This window comes from Mobula birostris, chromosome 16, assembly GCF_030028105.1.
Source record: "Mobula birostris isolate sMobBir1 chromosome 16, sMobBir1.hap1, whole genome shotgun sequence".
NCBI lineage: Eukaryota > Metazoa > Chordata > Chondrichthyes > Myliobatiformes > Myliobatidae > Mobula > Mobula birostris.
In genome coordinates, this window is record NC_092385.1 from 2,626,838 (window position 1) to 2,646,441 (window position 19,604).

General features: G+C 52.7%; 1 protein-coding gene across 1 annotated transcript in view; it reads right to left on the minus strand.

Annotated features, from left to right (window-relative positions):
* The window catches only part of LOC140211300 (laminin subunit beta-2-like), a 135,532-nt gene that overhangs the window by 97,749 nt on the left and 18,179 nt on the right, over positions 1-19,604 (minus strand). Inside the window, exons 2-7 of the mRNA XM_072281010.1 lie at positions 17,260-17,429; positions 13,327-13,462; positions 9,874-9,947; positions 6,265-6,453; positions 2,260-2,336; positions 484-495 (exon numbers count right to left, since the gene is read on the minus strand). Coding sequence (XP_072137111.1) covers positions 484-495; positions 2,260-2,336; positions 6,265-6,453; positions 9,874-9,947; positions 13,327-13,462; positions 17,260-17,429 — 658 coding nt within the window. The remainder of the gene's footprint in view (positions 1-483; positions 496-2,259; positions 2,337-6,264; positions 6,454-9,873; positions 9,948-13,326; positions 13,463-17,259; positions 17,430-19,604) is intronic.

Below are 19,604 nucleotides of genomic sequence, written 5' to 3' on the forward strand. Positions count from 1 at the left end.
ATAAAGAAATATTAATTGCCTGTGTATCGAATGTCCCTAACTGCCCTCAGGAAGACAGGGGAAGGCTGCTTTCTTGCACCGCTTGATCCTGGTGACGGAGGGGAGTGTAGAAGACTGCCAAAGATCAGTTGCAGATATTGGCTGAGAAATGGCAGATGGAGATTAACCCGGATAGATGTGAGGTGTTGTGACTTGCTGGGTCAAATATAAAGTGTCGATACACTGGTGACAGCAAGACTCTTAACAGTGTTTATGAGCAGAGGGAGCTTGGAGGTCCAGGACCATAGACAGGAAGTTGTGTTGCAGTTGTATAAAGCTCTAGTTATCCCACATCTGGAGTATAGCGCACAGTTCTGACTGCTCCATTACAGGAAGGATGTTAAGGCTTTGGAGAGGGTGCAGAAGAGGTTTATCAGGATGCTGCCTGGATTACAGGGCATTTGCTGATATGAGAGGTTCAACAAACTCGGGCTGTTTTCTCACGAGTGCAGGAGCCTGAGGGGAAATCTGACAGAGGTTTATAAGGTTATCAGAGGCATCGACAGAGTAGACAGGGAGTATCTGTTTCCCGAGGTGGAAATGTTTAGTAAGAGAGGGCATGCAAATAAGGTGAAGAGAAGTTGAAAGGAGATGTGCAGGACAAATGGTGGGGGTGTGGAACGCACCGCCAGGGGTGCGGGTGCAAGCAGAGGTGACAGAGTCTCTTAGAGAGTCTGCATAAGAGAGGGAGAGAATGAACAACAGAGGCTGAGGAATTCTCGACCAAGTATCGACGTTTGTAACAGCAGATGGCGTTGCTCCTCGATCTTCCATGAGCGCCGTTAGAACAGTGCAGGGGGGCCAACAGTAGATCCAGGGGGGCCCTCACCCAGCTCGAGCCTGCTCTCCAGTGTAGAGGGCACCACACTGTGAGCACCTATACTCTGTACATCCTGAGGGACAGCGTTTCACCGGGCACCTACACTCTGTCCACCAGAAAAATCGGCATCTCCCAGTGGCTTCTATTTCAATTCTACTTCCCATACCCATTCTGACATGTCAGCCCACAGCCCTCTGTACTGTCACAATGAGGCCACACTCAGGTTGTAGCAACAACGCCTTATATTCCATCTGGGAATCCTCCACCCCGATGGCATGAACATCAATTTTTCAAACTTCCACTTTACATGTGTTGCTTGGATTTCCTGCACCTGCAGAATCTCCCGTTGGTCATGCTTAGATTGAGTTGGTTGTGAACACAAATGAGGCTTCGCCCAATGTTTCAAACTACACTAATCTCAACCACTGTGCCCTGAGGCAAAGTAACCTCTTACATGTATTTTTAATATATTTTTACGGTAAATTATAATAATTGTTTTATCCTTCCACTGTAGTACTGCCAGAAAATAACAAATTTCACAACATACGTCGTCGATGACAAGACACCTGATTATGATTCATGTCTCACCCTGAATTGTGAAGGCTGGCTCCCACAGCTCTCTGATGTGGGTTCTCATCCATGTGTTCTCCATCCCCTTCCCTTCCAGACCTCCTCCCTCCCTCTCCCTCCCCCTCCCTTCCAGACCTCCTCCCTCCCTCTCCCTCCCCCTCCCTTCCAGACCTCCTCCCTCCCTCTCCCTCCCCCTCCCTTCCAGACCTCCTCCCTCCCTCTCCCTCCCCCTCCCTTCCAGACCTCCTCCCTCCCTCTCCCTCCCCCTCCCTTCCAGACCTCCTCCCTCCCTCTCCCTCCCCCTCCCTTCCAGACCTCCTCCCTCCCTCTCCCTCCCCCTCCCTTCCAGACCTCCTCCCTCCCTCTCCCTCCCCCTCCCTTCCAGACCTCCTCCCTCCCCCTCCCTTCCAGACCTCCTCCCTCCCTCTCCCTTCCAGACCTCCTCCCTCCCTCTCCCTCCCCCTCCCTTCCAGACCTCCTCCCTCCCTCCCCCTCCCTTCCAGACCTCCTCCCTCCCTCTCCCTCCCCCTCCCTTCCAGACCTCCTCCCTCCCTCTCCCTCCCCCTCCCTTCCAGACCTCCTCCTCCTCTCTTCCAGACCTCCTCCCTTCCAGACCTCCTCCCTTCCTCCCTTCCAGATATCCTCCCTCCCCCTCCGTTCCAGACCTCCTCCCTCCCCCTCCCTTCCAGACCTCCTCCCTTCCTCTCTTCCAGATATCCTCTCTCCCCCTCCCTTCCAGACCTCCTCCCTCCCCGTCCTCCTCTCCTCCTCACTGCCCCTCCGTTCCAGACCTCCTTCTCGACCTCGGTAGCTCGGAACCAGGGTTTCACCATTCGGACTTACTCTGTATGCGAGGGCTGTAGGGATCATGGATGGGAATGGCAGGGTCCAACACCCTGTAGATCACCTGGTAAGGACAAATTTCCTCCCATCAGACAGGGACCATGGAGAACAGACAGCCAGAACGTTCTGCCCCACACCCCCTCCCCTCCCCTCCTCATGGAAACTTCCCTCCCGCAGAGCTCCCCACACCAGGCTCTCCCCCCTTCTCCAAACCTCTCTCCATGATCTCCCAGGTACGTCCCCATCTTCCCATCTCCTCCCAACTTCCCGACCCACCCGAGATCCTCCTTATATCCCGTCTCCTGTCTCACCTCCGATCCATTTCCCCGACCCACCCAAGATCCCCCTTACATCCAGTCTCCTGTCTCACCTCCAGTCCATTCCCCCGACCCACCCGAGATTCCCCCTTACACCCCTGTCTCCTGTTTCGCCCCCAGGCACGTTTCACTGAGAACTGTTGGGGGGGAGGGGAATGGGAAAATTTCCATACCTCTGCTACCTCAACTGCTACCAAGCACATTTTTAACGGGCAGTGAAGTGCAAACTGCCTTGGTTGTTTAGTTTGGCATGGATCGGTCAGGGCACTGACACAGGCGTCGCGATGTTATGGTGCAGGTGTTCAGGTTCAGGTGTTGAGGCTACACTGAGCATTGCTTTTGTCAGCCTGCTATAAGAAAGGTGTTATTAAGCTAGAAAAGGTGTTGAGTGCACTGGGAGCCTGATTTACAAGGTGGTTGCATGGACCCCCTGGTACATCGGAGATTGAGGGCTGACCTGGTGGTCAGCACAAGACCCTGAGTGGCACAGACACACTCTTTTTTACAGAGGGGGGCATGAAAAGCAAGCAGAGGTTTGAGATTGAAAAGGGGCAGCTTCTTCACGCAGAAGGTGGCGTGTATTTGGAAAGAGCTGCTGGAGATACTGGTGGAGACGGAGACATTAGCAATTAACAGCCATCTGGGTAAGTACATGGATTGCGGGGGTCTCGAGGGCAGATGGAACTCTCTTGCTGGGCAACCCTGTCGGCATGCAGTAGATGGACTGAATGGTCTGCTCCATGATCGTGGCTGTAAAAACGGGAAGATGTGCTTGACATTGTTTGAAAAGTGAGAGGCTGAACGATGTTGCTGTTCACAGGGACCTGGTGCCCTTGTACAACAATCACAGAAGGTTAACCTGCAGGAACAGAGGCCAGGTTCTGTGTGTCTGTGTCCAAATCTGGGTCCAATGGAGGCTGGAGGAGTTAGGGGCTGTGTGCATGCGTGGGACAGAGGGAGGATTGGGACCTGTTCTTCTGTCGCTTCTTGTGTTCTGTGTTGTTCTGCCAAACATTGTTAAGTTGGCCCTGGAATGTTTGGCAACACACGCGGGCTGCCATCAGCACATCCATGGGTGTGTTGGTTGTTAACGCAAGTGACACATTCCACTGTGTGTTTTGGTGTACCTGTGATAAATAAACATGGACCCTGTTGGCCATTATGGGACAAGCCCGGCTCCAAGCATGCAGAGCCCAGGTGAGACCTCGCCTGGAGATCTGGTGACCCGACCAGTGGAAGGATGTAGGTGTGACAGAGGGAATGCAGCAAAGGTCTGACAAATCCAATGCTGGGGTAGTGGCTTTGTCCAGCTAGGAGGCATTAAGAGGACTGATCCTAACCCTTGAGTTTAGAAGATTCTTTAGCCAAGGGGAGGTGAATCTGTGGAACTCATTGCTACAGACAGCTGTGGGGTACAAGCCATTGGGTATATTTATAGCGGACATTGACTGGTTCTTGATTAACAAGGGCTTCAAAGGTTATAGGGAGAAGGCAGGAGAAGGTCGAGAGAGAAAATGAATCAGCCATGATGGAATAGCAGAGCAGATTTGATGGGCTGAATGGCCTAAGTCTGTTTCTATGTCTTATGGTCAAAATAAGAAACAGAAAATTTCATAAAGCGTAAAAGAGAGTTGAAGGTAGATATAGGACCAATAGAAAATGACACTGGAGATATTGTAATGAGAGATGCAGAGATGGCAGAGGAACTGAATGCATATTTTGCATCAGTCTTCACAGTGGAAGACATCTGCAGTACACCGGACATTCAAGAGTGCCAGGGAAGTGAAGAATGTGCAGTGAAAATTATGACCGAGAAGGTGCTCAGGAAGCATAATGGTCTGAGGGTGGATAAATCTCCTGGATAATTCTGTTGGAATGCACCCTAGGGTTCTGAAGGAAGTAGATTGTGGAGGCATTAACAATGATCTTTCAAGAATCGATAGATTCTGGCATTGTACCAGATGACTGAAAAATTGCAAATGTTACTCTGCTAGTTAAGTGGGGTGGGAGGCAGCAGAAAGGAAACTATAGACTTGTTAGTCTGACATCAGTGGTTGGAAAGTTGTTGGAATCGATAGTTAGGGATGAGATTACGGAGTACCTGGAGGCACATGACAAGATAGGCCAAAGCCAGCATGGATTCCTGAAAGGAAAATCCCGCCTGGCTAACCTACTGTAATTTTTTATGGAAATTACAGCAGGGTAAACAAAGGAGATACAGTGGATGTGGTGTACTTGGATTTTCAGAATGACAAAGTGTCACACATGAGGCTGCTTCCCAAGATAAGAGCCCATGAAGTTACTGGCATGGATGGAGCATTGGTTGATCAGCAGAAAGCAGAGAGTGGGAATAAAGGTATCCTATTCTGACTGGCTGCCGGTTACCAGTGGAGTTCCACAGGGGTCGGTGTTGGGACCGCTGCTTTTTACAATGTATATCAATGATTTGGACTACGGTATTAATGGATTAGTGGGTTAGGTGGAGGAGCGGGTAGTCTTGAGGAAACAGAGAGCCTGCAGAGAGACTTAGATAGTTTAGGGGAATGGGCAAAGAAGTGGCAAATGAAATACAATGTTGGAAAGTGTATAGTCATGCACTTTGGTGGAAGAAAAAAATGGAGAGACCGTTATTTAGATGGGGAGAGAATTCAAAACGCAGAGATGCAAAGGGACTTGAGAATACTTGTGCAGGATACCCTAAAGGTTAACCTCCAGGTTGAGTTGGTGGTGAAGAAGGCGATTGCATTCATTTCTCGAGGTATAGAATATAAGAGCAGGGATGTAATGTTGAGGCTCTATAAGGCACTCGTGAGACCACACTTGGAATATTGTGTGCAGTTTTGGGCTCCTTATTTTAGAAAGGATATACTGACATTGGAGAGGGTTCAGAGAAGATTCACAAGAATGATTTCAGGAATGAAAGGGTTACTGTATGAGGAACGTCTGGCTGCTCTTGGGCTGTATTCCCTGGAGTTCAGGAGAATGGGGGGGGGGGTCTCATAGAAACATTCTGAATGTTAAAAGGCCTGAACAGATTAGATATGGCAAAGTTATTTCCCATGGTAGGGGAGTATAGGACAAGAGGGCACGACTTCAGGATTGAAGGACGTCCATTTAGAACTGAGATGCGGAGAAATTACTTTAGTCAGAGGGCGGTAGATCTGTGGAATTTGTTGCCAAGTCATTGGGTGCATTTAAGGCAAAGATAGATAGGTTCTTGTTTAGACAGGGCATCAAAGGGTATGGGGAGAAGGCAGAGGAGTTGGGATGACTGGAAGAATTGGATCAGCCATGATTGAATGGCGGAGCAGAATCGATGGGCTGAATGGCCTACTTCTGCTCCTATATCTCATGGTCTTAAAATGTGTACAGGGCTGATGTGGAGATGATGTGTTCTCCTGGATGGTCAGAATAAGGTTCTGGCCATCAGGATGGAGATGTGAAGAAATGCCCACCTGGGGAGGGGGATTACTGATTCGGGGCTGGGAGGGGGTTTATGGGACCAGAAGAGGGGTTTCCCGGTATAGCACCGGCTGCCCACACAGACGGGTGGACATGGGTGGACGGGTGGACACACACAGATCGGGGCTGGGAGGGGGTTTATGGGACTAGAGGCGGGGAGATTACCTGGTACACCACCGGCTGCCCACACAGACGGGTGGACACGTTGCTCACCTCTCCCTCCGTAGAGGGCTCAATGTCCGAGTAGCGCGATTCACAGATAACCTCGTCCACCTCCTTCAGGGGGCCCCGTCGGACGTTGGGAAAGTCAGATGCGCAGTTGTGGCTGAAATAACGGTAGATCTGCCAGGTGCGACCGAAGTCCGCTGACCGCTCAATCAGCATGGCGGCTGGGCGGAAGGTCTGTGAAGGCAACATCGACCATACAGTCAGCTTCCGATCCTCTCCCCAAACTCCCCACTCAACTCTTCCCCCGCACCACCCAGCAACTGAGCCCCACAACCCAGCAGCCCCTTTCCTGATGGACGTTTGCACCCTGCACACCCCGGTCAGGGAGTGGGACCAGGAGGAGACCCGGGTCAAGGTCAGTTGGGCACTGGGATACCTGGTGAAACAGGAGCAAAAAAGATAACACAACCACTGCCCTACAGCTCCAGAAACCCTGGTTCGATCCCCACCTTGGGTGCTGTCTATGTGGAGTTTGCACACTCCAATTGTGACCACATAGGTTTTCCTCAGGTGTTCCAGTTTCCTCCAACATCCCAACGATGTGTGGGGTCAGTGGGTTAATGAGAAACCAAAAAAACAGAAAATACTGGAAATACTGAGCAGGTTGGGAAGCATCTGAGGGGTGAGAAACCCTTTGAGTGTCCTTACACAGGTCTTTGACCTGGATCGTTAACCCCGTCTGCCCTCTCTGAGAATGCCGCCCAACCTGCTGGTGAGTTCATTGTTCGTTGTGCAGGAACTATGTGGGTGTGGGGGGAGCAGGGAGAGGGGGAGAGAGGTGACAGGGCTGGCATGAACTCTTTCTCAGACCCCAGGGCCCGAAGGTCAAGGAGAATACACTTTCCGTCTTGGCCAATGCAGACCACTCCGAGGGTCACTCAACGGATCGAGGGTCACTCATCCCGGACCCAGAGTCACTCATCCCGGACCGAGGGTCACTCGTCCCGGACCCAAAGTTACTCAACCGGACTGAGGGTCACTCAACCGGATCAAGGGACACTCATCCTGGATCGAGGGTCATCAACCTGACTGAGGGTCACTCATTCCGGGCCCAGGGTCACTCAGCCAGACTCAGGGTCACTCGTCCCGGACCCAAGGTTACTCAACCAGACCGAGGGTCACTCATCCCGGATCCAGGGTCACTCATCCCAGATCGAGGGTCACTCAACCAGACCGAGGGTCACTCAACAGATAGAGGGTCACTCATCCTGGAATAAGGGTCACTCAACCGGATCAAGGGTCACTCATCCTGGATCGAGAGTCATACATCCCAGTGGACCGAGGGTCACTCATCCCGGAGCGAGGGTCACTCATCCTGGATCAAGGATCACTCAATCAGACTGAGGGTCACTCATCCCGGATCAAGGGTCAAATGTCCCAGACAGAGCTTCTCACCTGCAGCAAAGAATTTCCTGGCAGTGATTTAGTTGGAAAGTGAGAGGTCCTGAGGGTCTGGAGTCATGAGGCTGGGGTCCGGGTTGGGAGAGGAGGGGCAGGAACCGCACCCCCAAGGAACCTTTGGGTGGAGGCGATAGCTCTAACCCTACCCCTGGGTCCCACTCACACAGTGCCGGGGCAGGAGGTGATGGTTCACCTGTCTCCACGGTGATCGAGTGACGTCTCACTCCATCTCCCCGGTGACCCCTTGCCACGTTACCCCCCTCCCCGCCGTCACTTCACTCGCACACCTCAGTGACCCTCTGCCCGGAGATCCCTCGTCCATGTTCCTTCCAAACTGTGTGGGTGCGCGGCCGCGCGGTAGCGGAAATGCTCCCACTCACATACCCATTGTGGCCATGCAGTGAGAAGAGGTTTTAGAAATGTGAAAGAATTTCTCTGTAGTACTGTACTTCATTACACCCATCAATTAATAAATAAAATCAAAAGGATGTGCATTTTTAATTTTCATTCTAAATATTACGAAAAAAAGCAAGTAAAGTTTTCAGGCCGTGTAAAAGTTTCCTGCTGAGAGCAATGGTTGGTCTGCGCAGTTGTAAAGAACATTATAACATTACCCCTCACTGTGTCTCTGGATGGACGTGGCCAGTCAGGTGACTGGGATCACCCCTTAAGCCCCAAGACCCCTGGGACCAATGTCCTGATACACCTGGGGAACCCATCAGATCTCATCAGCCCTCACCCCCAACATGGAATGTGCTGTCCCTCCCCCTGCACGAGGGGAAGCTTGCACCAGCCAGGGTGGAATGGGATCCCATCCACCCCCCACCACTGGCACACGGTGGCTGCGGTGCCCACTGGCACACGGTGGCTGCGGTGCCCACTGGCACACAGTGGCTGTGGTGCCCACTGTCTACGCACTGCAGCGAACTGCTCCACACAAGCCCACTCAGTCACCTCTCCCACTGAGGGCACTGGGCGGGGCAGGGGAACACCACCAGCCACAGGTTCCCCTCCCAGTCACATGCCACCCTGATATCGCAACAGCCACGGTAGCATAGCGGTCAGTGCAATGTTATTACAACTCGGGGCACTGGAGCTCAGAGTTCAATTTCTGCATCATCTATAAGGAGTTTGAACGTTCTTGCCGTGATTGTGTGGGTTTCCTCCGGGTGCTCCAGTTTCCTCCCACAGTGCAAAGGCGTACGGCTTGATAGGTTAATTGGCCATTGAAAATTGTCCTGTGATAGGCTAGGGTTAAATCAGGGGGTGCTGTGCTGCGTGACTCAAAGAACCAGGTAGGTCTGTTCCCACAGTATCTCAATAAGTAAATTAACTAAATAAATGTTTGCATCTGAACCCCGGGAATTCACTGTCCCGCCTGAAAACCAGAAACCCACTACCCCGTCTGAACCCCGGGATCCCACTGTCCCGTCTGAACCCTGGGACCCCACTGCCCCGTCTGAACCCCAGGACCCCACCGCCCCATCTGAACCCTGGGACACCACTGCCCTGTCTGAACCCCAGGACCCCACCGCCCCATCTGAACCCTGGGACCCCACTGCCCCGTCTGAACCCCAGGACCCCACCGCCCCATCTGAACCCTGGGACCCCACCTCCCGGTCTGAATCCCAGAACCCCACTGCCGCGTCTGAACCCTGGGATCCCACCGTCCCGTCTGACCCCCAGAACCCCACCGCCCCGTCTGAACCCTGGGACCCCACCGTCCCGTCTGACCCCCAGAATCCCACCATCCTGTCTGAACCCCAGGACCCCACCGCCCCATCTGAACCCTGGGACCCCACCTCCCGGTCTGAATCCCAGAACCCCACTGCCACGTCTGAACCCCGGGATCCCACTGTCCTGTCTGACCCCCAGAACCCCACCGCCCCGTCTGAACCCTGGGACCCCACTGCCCCGTCTGAACCCCAGGACCCCACTGCCCTGTCTGAACGCCGGGACCCCATTACCCCGTCTGAACCCCGGGACCAGGACTGTGGGAGCAGCTTCACCAGACGGACTACAACAGCTCGAGGGAGTGGATCACCCACTCAATCGCACCTCCTGAAGGTCGGTGAGGAACGGGTGAAAAACACTGATTTACCAGTGAATTGTGCAGACACTGACGGAATACCGGGGGCAACAAGAGCAGCACGTCTGGTGACAACGTCCTCCGTGTCCACCGCCAACACCTACCTTAAAGGTCATGATGAGGTGCGTGAAGTGGAATTCAGCCTCCAGGTCCAGTTGCAGATGGACGTTCGACACCCCTGCAGGGAGACACGGCCATCAGTCAAACGTCAATGGGAACGGCCAGGGAGACAGCTACACCGCCTGTTCTGTTGTTCTGTTCCATGTCACTGTGATTACGTGTCACCCTGTTCCCTTGTCGCCATGTTGCTGTGTATCCATGTCGTTGTGTTCCATGTAGCTGTGTTCTCATGTTGCTGTGTTTACGTGTCACCTTGTTCCCGTGTCACTATGTTCCCATATTGCTGTGTCTGTGATGCTGTGTTTCCCTGTTGTACTTCCATGTTGTTGTGTTCCATGTTGCTTTATTTCCATGTTGCTGTGTTTACTTGTGTTCCCATATTGACATGTTTCCATGTTGCTGTGTGTTCCCGTGTTGCTGTGTTGCTGTGTGTTCCCATGTTGCTGTGTGTTTCCGTGTTGCTGTGTGTTCCCATGTTGCTGTGTGTTTCCGTGTTGCTGTGTGTTCCCGTGTTGCTGTGTGTTTCCGTGTTGCTGTGTGTTCCCGTGTTGCTGTGTGTTTCTGTGTTGCTGTGTGTTTCCGTGTTGCTGTGTGTTTCCGTGTTGCTGTGTTCCCGTGTTGCTGTGTGTTTCCATGTTGTGTGTTTCCGTGTTGCTGTGTGTTTCCATGTTGCTGTGTGTTCCCATGTTGCTGTGTGTTTCCGTGTTGCTGTGTGTTCCCGTGTTGCTGTGTGTTTCCGTGTTGCTGTGTGTTCCCATGTTGCTGTGTGTTTCCGTGTTGCTGTGTTCCCGTGTTGCTGTGTGTTTCCGTGTTGCTGTGTGTTTCCGTGTTGCTGTGTGTTCCCATGTTGCTGTGTGTTTCTGTGTTGCTGTGTGTTTCTGTGTTGCTGTGTGTTTCTGTGTTGCTGTGTTCCCGTGTTGCTGTGTGTTTCCGTGTTGTGTGTTTCCATGTTGCTGTGTGTTCCCATGTTGCTGTGTGTTCCCGTGTTGCTGTGTGTTTCCGTGTTGCTGTGTGTTTCCGTGTTGCTGTGTGTTTCCGTGTTGCTGTGTGTTCCCATATTGACATGTTCTGGTGTTGCTGTGTGTTCCCATGTTGCTGTGTGTTTCCGTGTTGCTGTGTGTTCCCGTGTTGCTGTGTGTTTCCATGTTGTTGTGTGTTTCCGTGTTGCTGTGTGTTCCCGTGTTGCTGTGTGTTTCCGTGTTGTTCTCCCGAGTATTGTGGGCATGATACGTTGGTGCTGGAATGTGCAATGTCACTTACAGGCTCCCCTCAGTTCACTCACCCTCAGACTGTGTAGGGTCCCCTCAGTGCACTCATCCTCACTGTGTAGGGACCCTCAGCTCACTCATCCTCAGTCTGTGTAGGGACCCTCAGCTCACTCACCCTCAGACTGTGTAGGGTCCCTCAGCTCACTCACACTCAGACTGTGTAGGGACCCTCAGCTCACTCACACTCAGACTGTGTAGGGACCCTCAGCTCACTCACCCTCAGACTGTGTAGGGTCCCTCAGCTCACTCACACTCAGACTGTGTAGGGTCCCTCAGCTCACTCATACTCAGTCTGTGTAGGGACCCTCAGCTCACTCACACTCAGACTGTGTAGGGTCCCTCAGCTCACTCATCCTCAGCCTGTGTAGGCTCCCCTCAGTTCACTCACACTCAGATTGTGTAGAGTCCCTCAGCTCACTCATCCTCAGACTGTGTAGGGACCCTCAGCTCACTCACCCTCAGACTGTGTAGGGACCCTCAGCTCACTCACACTCAGACTGTGTAGGGTCCCTCAGCTCACTCACACTCAGATTGTGTAGAGTCCCTCAGCTCACTCATCCTCAGACTGTGTAGGGACCCTCAGACTGTGTAGGGTCCCTCAGCTCACTCATCCTCGGACTGCGTAGGCTCTCCCAATCAAACGACATATTTTACCTCTTTGCAATGTACCTGTGACTAAGAAAGTGAATTTAATCTTTGTCTGCCTCACTCCTCAGGAGCACCGAAGAGGCAGGCAGCCTGAGCAAGTGAGTCCTGTACCCCAGGGACAGGCTGAGTGCTCACTCGCACACAGGGGTGAGCCGATCACTGTCCCATCGTGTGAGAGGACATCTTGAGGACGTGCGCTGTGAGCTGTTCACTGTGAACTGGCTCTGCCAGTTCCTGAACAAGGAACTAGTAACAGGTCACAGACTCACACATTCCAGCAAGTAGCAGGAAGGTTCAGCTGCCAAGATCTACTCGCCAGGAGTACAGCACATTTCCCACACACTGTTCTCACTGTACAGACCGGATCTGACCCACAAACATCTGGCCATTGACGGGCGGCAATGAATGGGGTTCTCTCACTCTCTCACCCTGCCTCGAGAGCCAGTCTCTCACCACACACAGGGGCACTCAGAACCTCAGCAAACAGCTGTCAGACGACACAACATAGCTGGGACAAACACAAATGACATTGTCTCAGTCGCAGAGTATGGAAACAGGTCCCACCCCTACCCCACTAACCCATACTGACCAACAGTATGGTCACTGTATAGAAACAGGTCCCCACCCCTTCTACCTCACAAACCCATACTGACCAACAGTACAGCACAGTATAGCCCTTCAGCCCATTAAAACCCATGCTGTCCATCCCAGAACATAGAACAGTGCAATGCATCAACCCACAGTGTCGTGCTGATCTTTTATCGTACTCTACGATCAACCTAACTCTTCCCTCCCACACAGCCCTCTATTTTCTGTCATCCATGTACCTGTCTAAGTGTCTCTTAAATGTGCCCCTACATCACCCCTGGCAGGCACGACACACCCTCCACTCTCTGAGACAAACCTTGGCTGAAACTCATGGTCAGTCTCACAATAATGTCAATCCCACACTAACCTCATGCATTACTCCTGCATTCCTCTCCATACCCCCACGTTCCATCCTTCACCCACAAACTGGAGACAATCGAAAGAGGCCTATTAACCCACAACCTGCCAGGCTGCAGGTACAACCCACAACACAGAGGTGGTGCAGGTTAGAGCAGTGAAAAGGGCCTGAGAGACAACACTGCCCCTCCCATGAGCCAGCCAGGGGAGCGGCCTGTCCCCATACCCGGCCAGAGGAACCACTCATCTCAGTACCCACCAGGGAAACCATCTGTCCACGACCTGGCCAGGGGAACCAACCCTCCTCATACCTGGCAAAGAAACCCATCCCTCCCACTACCCACCCCAGCCAGGAACCGACCCTCCCTCTACCACCAGGGGAAATAACTCTCCCTCTACCCACACCCCTCACCCCTCCCCACACACTCCTCACCCCTCCCCACACACACCCCCTCCCCCCACACCCCTCCCCCACATCCCTCACCCCTCCCCACACACCCTTCCCCACACACACCCCCACACCCCTCACCCCTCCCCACACACCCCTCCCCCTCCCCCACACCCCTCACCCCTCACCATTCTCTGACTGCCACCAGGCCTCCTTGCGGTACTGGGCGAAGGTGGTGATGACGTTCTGAACCCTGTGGCTGTGGGGGTTTCGCAGTTGGTCGTACGGTTTGCGGGAGTCACAGATGAAACATTTCTTCTCATCCTGTTGGGGATGAAGAGACGAGGGTTTTACCTGCCAGCAGGCACTGAGGGCTCGGCCCCTCCTCCTCCTCCCTTCTCCCCTCCCGCACCCTCCTCTCTCCCCCCACCCTCCCTCTCCTCTCCCCCTCCCTCCCTCTCCTCCCCCCACCCTCCCTCTCCTCTCCCCCTCCTCCCTCTCCTCCCCCACCCTTCCTCTCCTCTCCCCCCACCCTCCCTCTCCTCTCCCCCTCCCCCCCACCCTCCCTCTCCTCTCCCCCTCCCTCCCTCTCCTCCGCCCACCCTCCCTCTCCTCTCCCCCTCCCTCCCTCTCCTCTCCCCACCCTTCCTCTCCTCTCCCCACCCTCCCTTTCCTCTCCCCCTCCCTCCTTCTCCTCCCCACCCTCCCTCTCTCCTCCCCCACCCTCCCTCTCCTCTCCCCCTCCCTCCCTCTCCTCCCCCACCCTCCCTCTCCTCTCCCCCTCCCTCCCTCTCCTCCCCCACCCTCCCTCTCTCCTCCCTCACCTCATTCTCTCACCCATCCTTCCTCTCTCCTCCTCCTCTCCCTGTCCTCTCCTCTCATCTCACCTCTTCTCCCTCACTCTCCCTCTCTTCCTCCTGTCCCTCTCTCCTCCTCTCCCCCTCCTCCCCCACCCTCCCTCTCCTCTCATCTCAACCCAGCCTCCTTCACCTCCCCCACCCTCCCTCTCCTCTCCCCCTCCTCCCCCACCCTCCCTCTCCCTCACCTCTCCCCCTCCTTCTCCTGCCCCACCCTCCCTCTCTCCTCCTCTCCTCACCTCCTCTCACACTCCGTCTCCTCCTCTCTTCTCTCCCACCCTGCCTCTCCTCCTCCTCCTCTCCCCATCTCGTCTCACCCCACCCTCCCCTCCTCTGCCCCCACCCACCTTCTCTCCCAACACCTCCCCCTCCTCGCCCTCTCCTCCTTCTCTCTCCCCCACTCTCACTCTGCTCTTTCCCCACCCTCCCTCTCCTCACCCACAGGCTCACTCCCTGCCCCCTGTTCACTCTCGACAGAGTGGCCCAATTTTTGCTCTGGTTTCACCTGCGATGATACGATGACACATCATGGGGGGGTCGTATCTCAGGTAACGTCCCGTCGGAGTACAGGAAGGCCATAGTGAACCCAGTGACATGTTGTCATGACAACAACCTTTCCCACAATGTCAGCAAGACAAGAGAGCTGGTCTCTGACTTCAGGACGAGGGGTGGTGCAAATGCTCCTGTGCTCCTCAACGGTACTGAGGTTGGGAGCTTCAAGCCCTCGGAGTGAACACAACCAACAGCCTGTCCTGGTCTGGCCACAGCCAAGAAAGCTCACCAATGCCTCTGCGTCCTCAGCAGGCTAAAGAAGGTCAGCACAGCCCCGTCAACCATCACCAATTTTAATCAATGCACCCAGAAAGCACCCTATTCAGATGCTTCGTGGTATGGCAATTGTTCTGCCTGTGACCACAGGAAACCGCAGAGAGCTCTGGACACAGCTCAGCACATCAGGGAAACCAGCCTCCCCTCCGTGGACTCTGTCTACATTTCTCACTCCCTCAGTAAAGCAGCCAGAATAATCAAACCCCCCACCCATCCCAGACATTCTTTCTCTCCCCTCTCCCACTGGCAGAAGATGCAAAAGCTTAAAAGCACGTCCCACCAGGCTCAAGCTGCTTCTACCCACTGTTATAAACCTATTGAACAGTTCCTGAGTATGACAAGATGGGCTCTTGGCCTCACAGCCTACCTCGTTATCACCTTGTACCTCACTGTCTGACTTGCACCCCACTGTCTGACCTGCACCCCACTGTCTGACTTGCACCCCACTGTCTGCCTGTACTGTGCTCTCTCTGTAACTGTTACACTCTGTCCTGCATTCTGTTGTGGCACGCGGCTAAGTGGTTAAGGCATTGGATTAGCCACCTGAAGGTCGTGAATTTGAGCCCAGCCGAGGCAACGTGTTGTGTCCTTGAGCAAGGCACTTAATCACACATTGCTCTGCGATGACACTGGTGCCAAGCTGTATGGGTCCTAATGCCCTTCCCTTGGACAACATCGGTGTCATGGAGAGGGGAGACTTGCAGCATGGGCAACTGCCGGTCTTCCATAGAATGAAGACTTTCCAGGCACAGATCCATGGTCTCGCAAGACTAATGGATGCCTTAATTATGGCTTTACCTTTTTCTAAACTAATTCCAATGTGTAAAAGAGAGGCAGAGTGGATATCGGACTGCTGGAAAACGATGCTGGAGAGGTAGCAATGGGGGACAACAAAATGGCGGAAAAACCGAATAAGCATTTTGCATCAGTCATCACTGTGGAAGACACGAGCAGTATGGTGAAAGCTCCAGGTGTCGGAGCATGAAGTGTGTGAAGTCACCATAACTAAAGAGAGGGCTCTTGGGAAACAGAAAGGTCTGCAGGTAGATAAGTACACCAACTGGTCCAGGTGACACCCCGGAGTTCTGGAATAGTTCCGGAAGACTGGAACATTACAAATGGCACTCCATTCTTCAAGAAGGGAGAGAGGCAGAAGAAAGGAAGCTTTAGGCCAGTTAATCTGACCTCAGTGGCTGGCTGCCAGTGACTAACGGTGATCCAGAGGGATCTGTGTTGGGACCAAATCTTTTAAGATTTTATGTCAATAATTTGGATGATGGAACTGATGGCTTTGTTGCAAAGTTTGCAGATGATTTGAAGATTGGTGGAGGGGCAGGTAGTTTTTGAGGAAGTAGAGAAGCTACAGAAGGACTTAGATAGATTAAGAGAATGGGCAAAGAAATGGCAGATGGAACATAGTGTTGGGAAGTGTACGGTCATGAACTTCGATAGAAGAAATGAAAGGGTTAACTATTTTCTGACTGGAGAGAAAATACAAAAAAAAATCTGAGGCACAAAGGGAATTGGGAGTCCTCGTGCAGGATTCCCGAAAGGCTCATTTGTAGGGGATGAGACTGTGCTGAGGAAGGCAAATATAATGTTAGCATTCATTTCAAGAGGACTGGAATATAAAAGCAAGGATGTCATGTTGAAACTTTATAAAGCGCTGGTGAGGCCTCACTTGGAGTATTGTGAGCAGGTTTGGGCTCCTTATCTTAGAAAGGATGTGCTGAAACTGGAGAGGGTTCAAAGGAGGTTCATGAAAATGATTCCAGGATTGAATGGCTTGTGATATGAAGAGCCTCTGATGGCCTACGCATCCTTGTGTGTTCACAAGAATTCAGAAGAATGAGGGGTGATCTCATTGAAACATCAAATGGTGAACGGCCTTGATAGAGTGGATGTGGAGAGGATGGTTCCTATGGTGGGAGAGTCTAAGACCAGAGGACACAGCCTCAGAACGGAGGGCTGCCTTTTTCGCACGGAGATGAGGAGGAATTTCTTTAGCCAGAGAGTGGCAAATCTGTACCACAGGCAGCTGTGGAGGCAAAGACTTTATGTGTATTTAAGGCAGAGGTTGATCAATTCTTGATTGGTCAGGGCATGAAGGGATATGGGGAGAAGGCAGGAGATTGGGGCTGAGAGGAAAATTGGATCAGCCATGATGAAATGGCGGAGCAGACTCGACGGGCCAAAATGCCCAATTATGCTCCTATATCTATATCTTACGGTCTCTCCTCCCTGCCCCCATCCTATGACCTGCAGACCCAGTGTTCAGAGGTGGAGCCAGGCTGAGGAGTCCTTTCTTGACCGGCACAGACAACGGGCCAAGTAGCCTCCGCTTGTGCTGTAGCCTTTCTGATTTGCTGAGTACAAGCACGGATTCTACCCCCACCCCCACGGGCAGGGAAGCACTTGCAGTTCACCTACACTCACCTGGAGGTGACTGACGATGCAGTATGGCTGCGTCCTCCTCAGGCCACAGGTCGAGGAGGCCGTCAGCTTGTCCTCTCTGCCCACCAGCAGGTCTCCCGTTGCTGGGTAACAGCTCCCCTGAGAACAGCCGTGGGCCAGGTCCGGATGCTGGGCAAGGCCGCTCCCCACCGCTGTGGGTGGGAAAGCGGGGCAGAGTGGGGTAAGGGGTAGGGGTAGGAGGAGAGGGTGAGGGGGAAATGGAGGGGGAGGGAGAGGGAGATGGAGAGAGGGAGATGAGAAAGGGGAGGGGGAAGGGGAGGGGGAAGGGGAGGGGGAAGGGGAGGGGGAAGGGGAGGGGGGAAGGGGAAGGGGAATGGGGTAAAGAGAGAGGGAGAAAGAATGAGAGAAAGAGTCATCAGTCTCTGAGGCTGTCACAGTGACAATAAACACTACTAACTCAAATCCTTCTATTTATTGCTGTCATCCTTTGATTTTTTTAGATTGCTATTTATTCGAAGATGATCAATAGTGTGTGTACATGTATATGTGGGCTTCTGTATGGGTGCCCATGTGCTGGTCTGTGTCTCTGTAGATGTGGGTTTACGCAGTTAACACAGGATATAGACACAGTGTGGACTACAGCAGCCTTTCAGCTCACACTGCACATGTCCGCACTAGGTACCTGTGTCCCACCTACCCCAGCAGTGGGTGGGACACAGGTGTGATGGATAGGAGCAGGGAAAGGTCAGTCTCATACGACCCCATTCCCATTTGGAAACCCTAGCCCTGATCCTCGACTCATCCAAACTACCGAACTGTAGTTTTTGTACAATTCCAATAGAGTTCTAAACTCTGGCAAACACAGGCCCAGTCGACCTGCTCTCTCCTCATTCACAAACTCATCATCCCTGGACCAGACTGCAGAATCTTCACCACAGCCTCCTCATAGCAAAGTCGTCTTCACGTAGAGACAAAACTCTCACAAAACTCCCAGTGCAGTCTCACTGATGTTCTGTACAAGTGCAGGCAGATCTCTTCACTCCTGAACCTGTAGAGGTGTCTCCCATACTTGCTGGTGTTCTCGTATGTTTCACAGGAGACTTCCGTGGCTGCGATGAACCACGAGTTACACACACACATGAATCCGGTACCCTCTTATACAAATGATGTGGAATCTTTAGAGAGGGTGCAGAGGAGATTTACCAGGATGCTGTCTGGATTAGAGAGAGTGCAGAGGAGATTTACCAGGATGCTGTCTGGATTAGAGAGGGTGCAGAGGAGATTTACCAGGATGCTGACTGGATTAGAGAGGGTGCAGAGGAGATTTACCAGGATGCTGCCTGGATTAGAGAGGGTGCAGAGGAGATTTACCAGGATGCTGCCTGGATTAGAGAGGGTGCAGAGGAGATTTACCAGGATGCTGCCTGGATTAGAGAGGGTGCAGAGGAGATTTACCAGGTTGCTGTCTGGATTAGAGAGCGTGTGTTATGAGGAAAGGTTGAGTGATCTAGGACTTTTCTCTTTGGAGTGAAGGAGGATGAGAGACGAATTGACAGAGGTGTACAAGTGGTATGGATCGAGTGGACAGCCAAGATTGTGGGCCTTGCTGTAGAGTTCAATGTTCTATGTTCACAGTCTGTCTGTACAGGAGATGAAGCTCTCCCTGTCATTGGGAACACAGACAATTAAACATCTGCCAGGCCCTCACAAGCAGTTACCAGGCTCTTGATGTACAGGGGAATCTTGGGTTGCAAGCCCATAGCCCCCTGAAAGTGGCTGCACATATAACCATATAACAATTACAGCACGGAAACAGGCCATCTCGGCCCTTCTAGTCCGTGCCGAACTCTTACCCTATCCTAGTCCCACCGACCTGCACTCAACCCATAACCCTCCCATTCCTTTCCTGTCCACGTATCTATCCAATTTTACTTTAAATGACAACATCGAACCTGCCTCAACCACATGTCAACAGGATGGTATAGAAGGCACACAGCATTATTAGTCACGTGCTGGTCAATACACTGAGATCAGGAGTCAGGAAGTTATGTTGCCTGTGGCAATGAATTCCACAGATTCACCACCCTCTGGCTAAAAACACTCCTCCTGACCTCTGTTCTAAATGGACGTCCCTCTATTCTGAGGTTGTGCCCTCTGGTCCTAGAATCCCCCACTGCAGGAAACATCCTCTCCACATCCACTCTGTCTCGGCCTTCCAAAATTCGATAGGTTTCACAGTTCAAAGTTGAAAGTAAATTTATTATTGAAGTACTAAGATGTCACCATATAAAACCCTGAGATTCATTTCTTGTGGGCATTCATAGTAAATACAAGAAGCACAATAGAATAGAAAGGCTGCACACAAC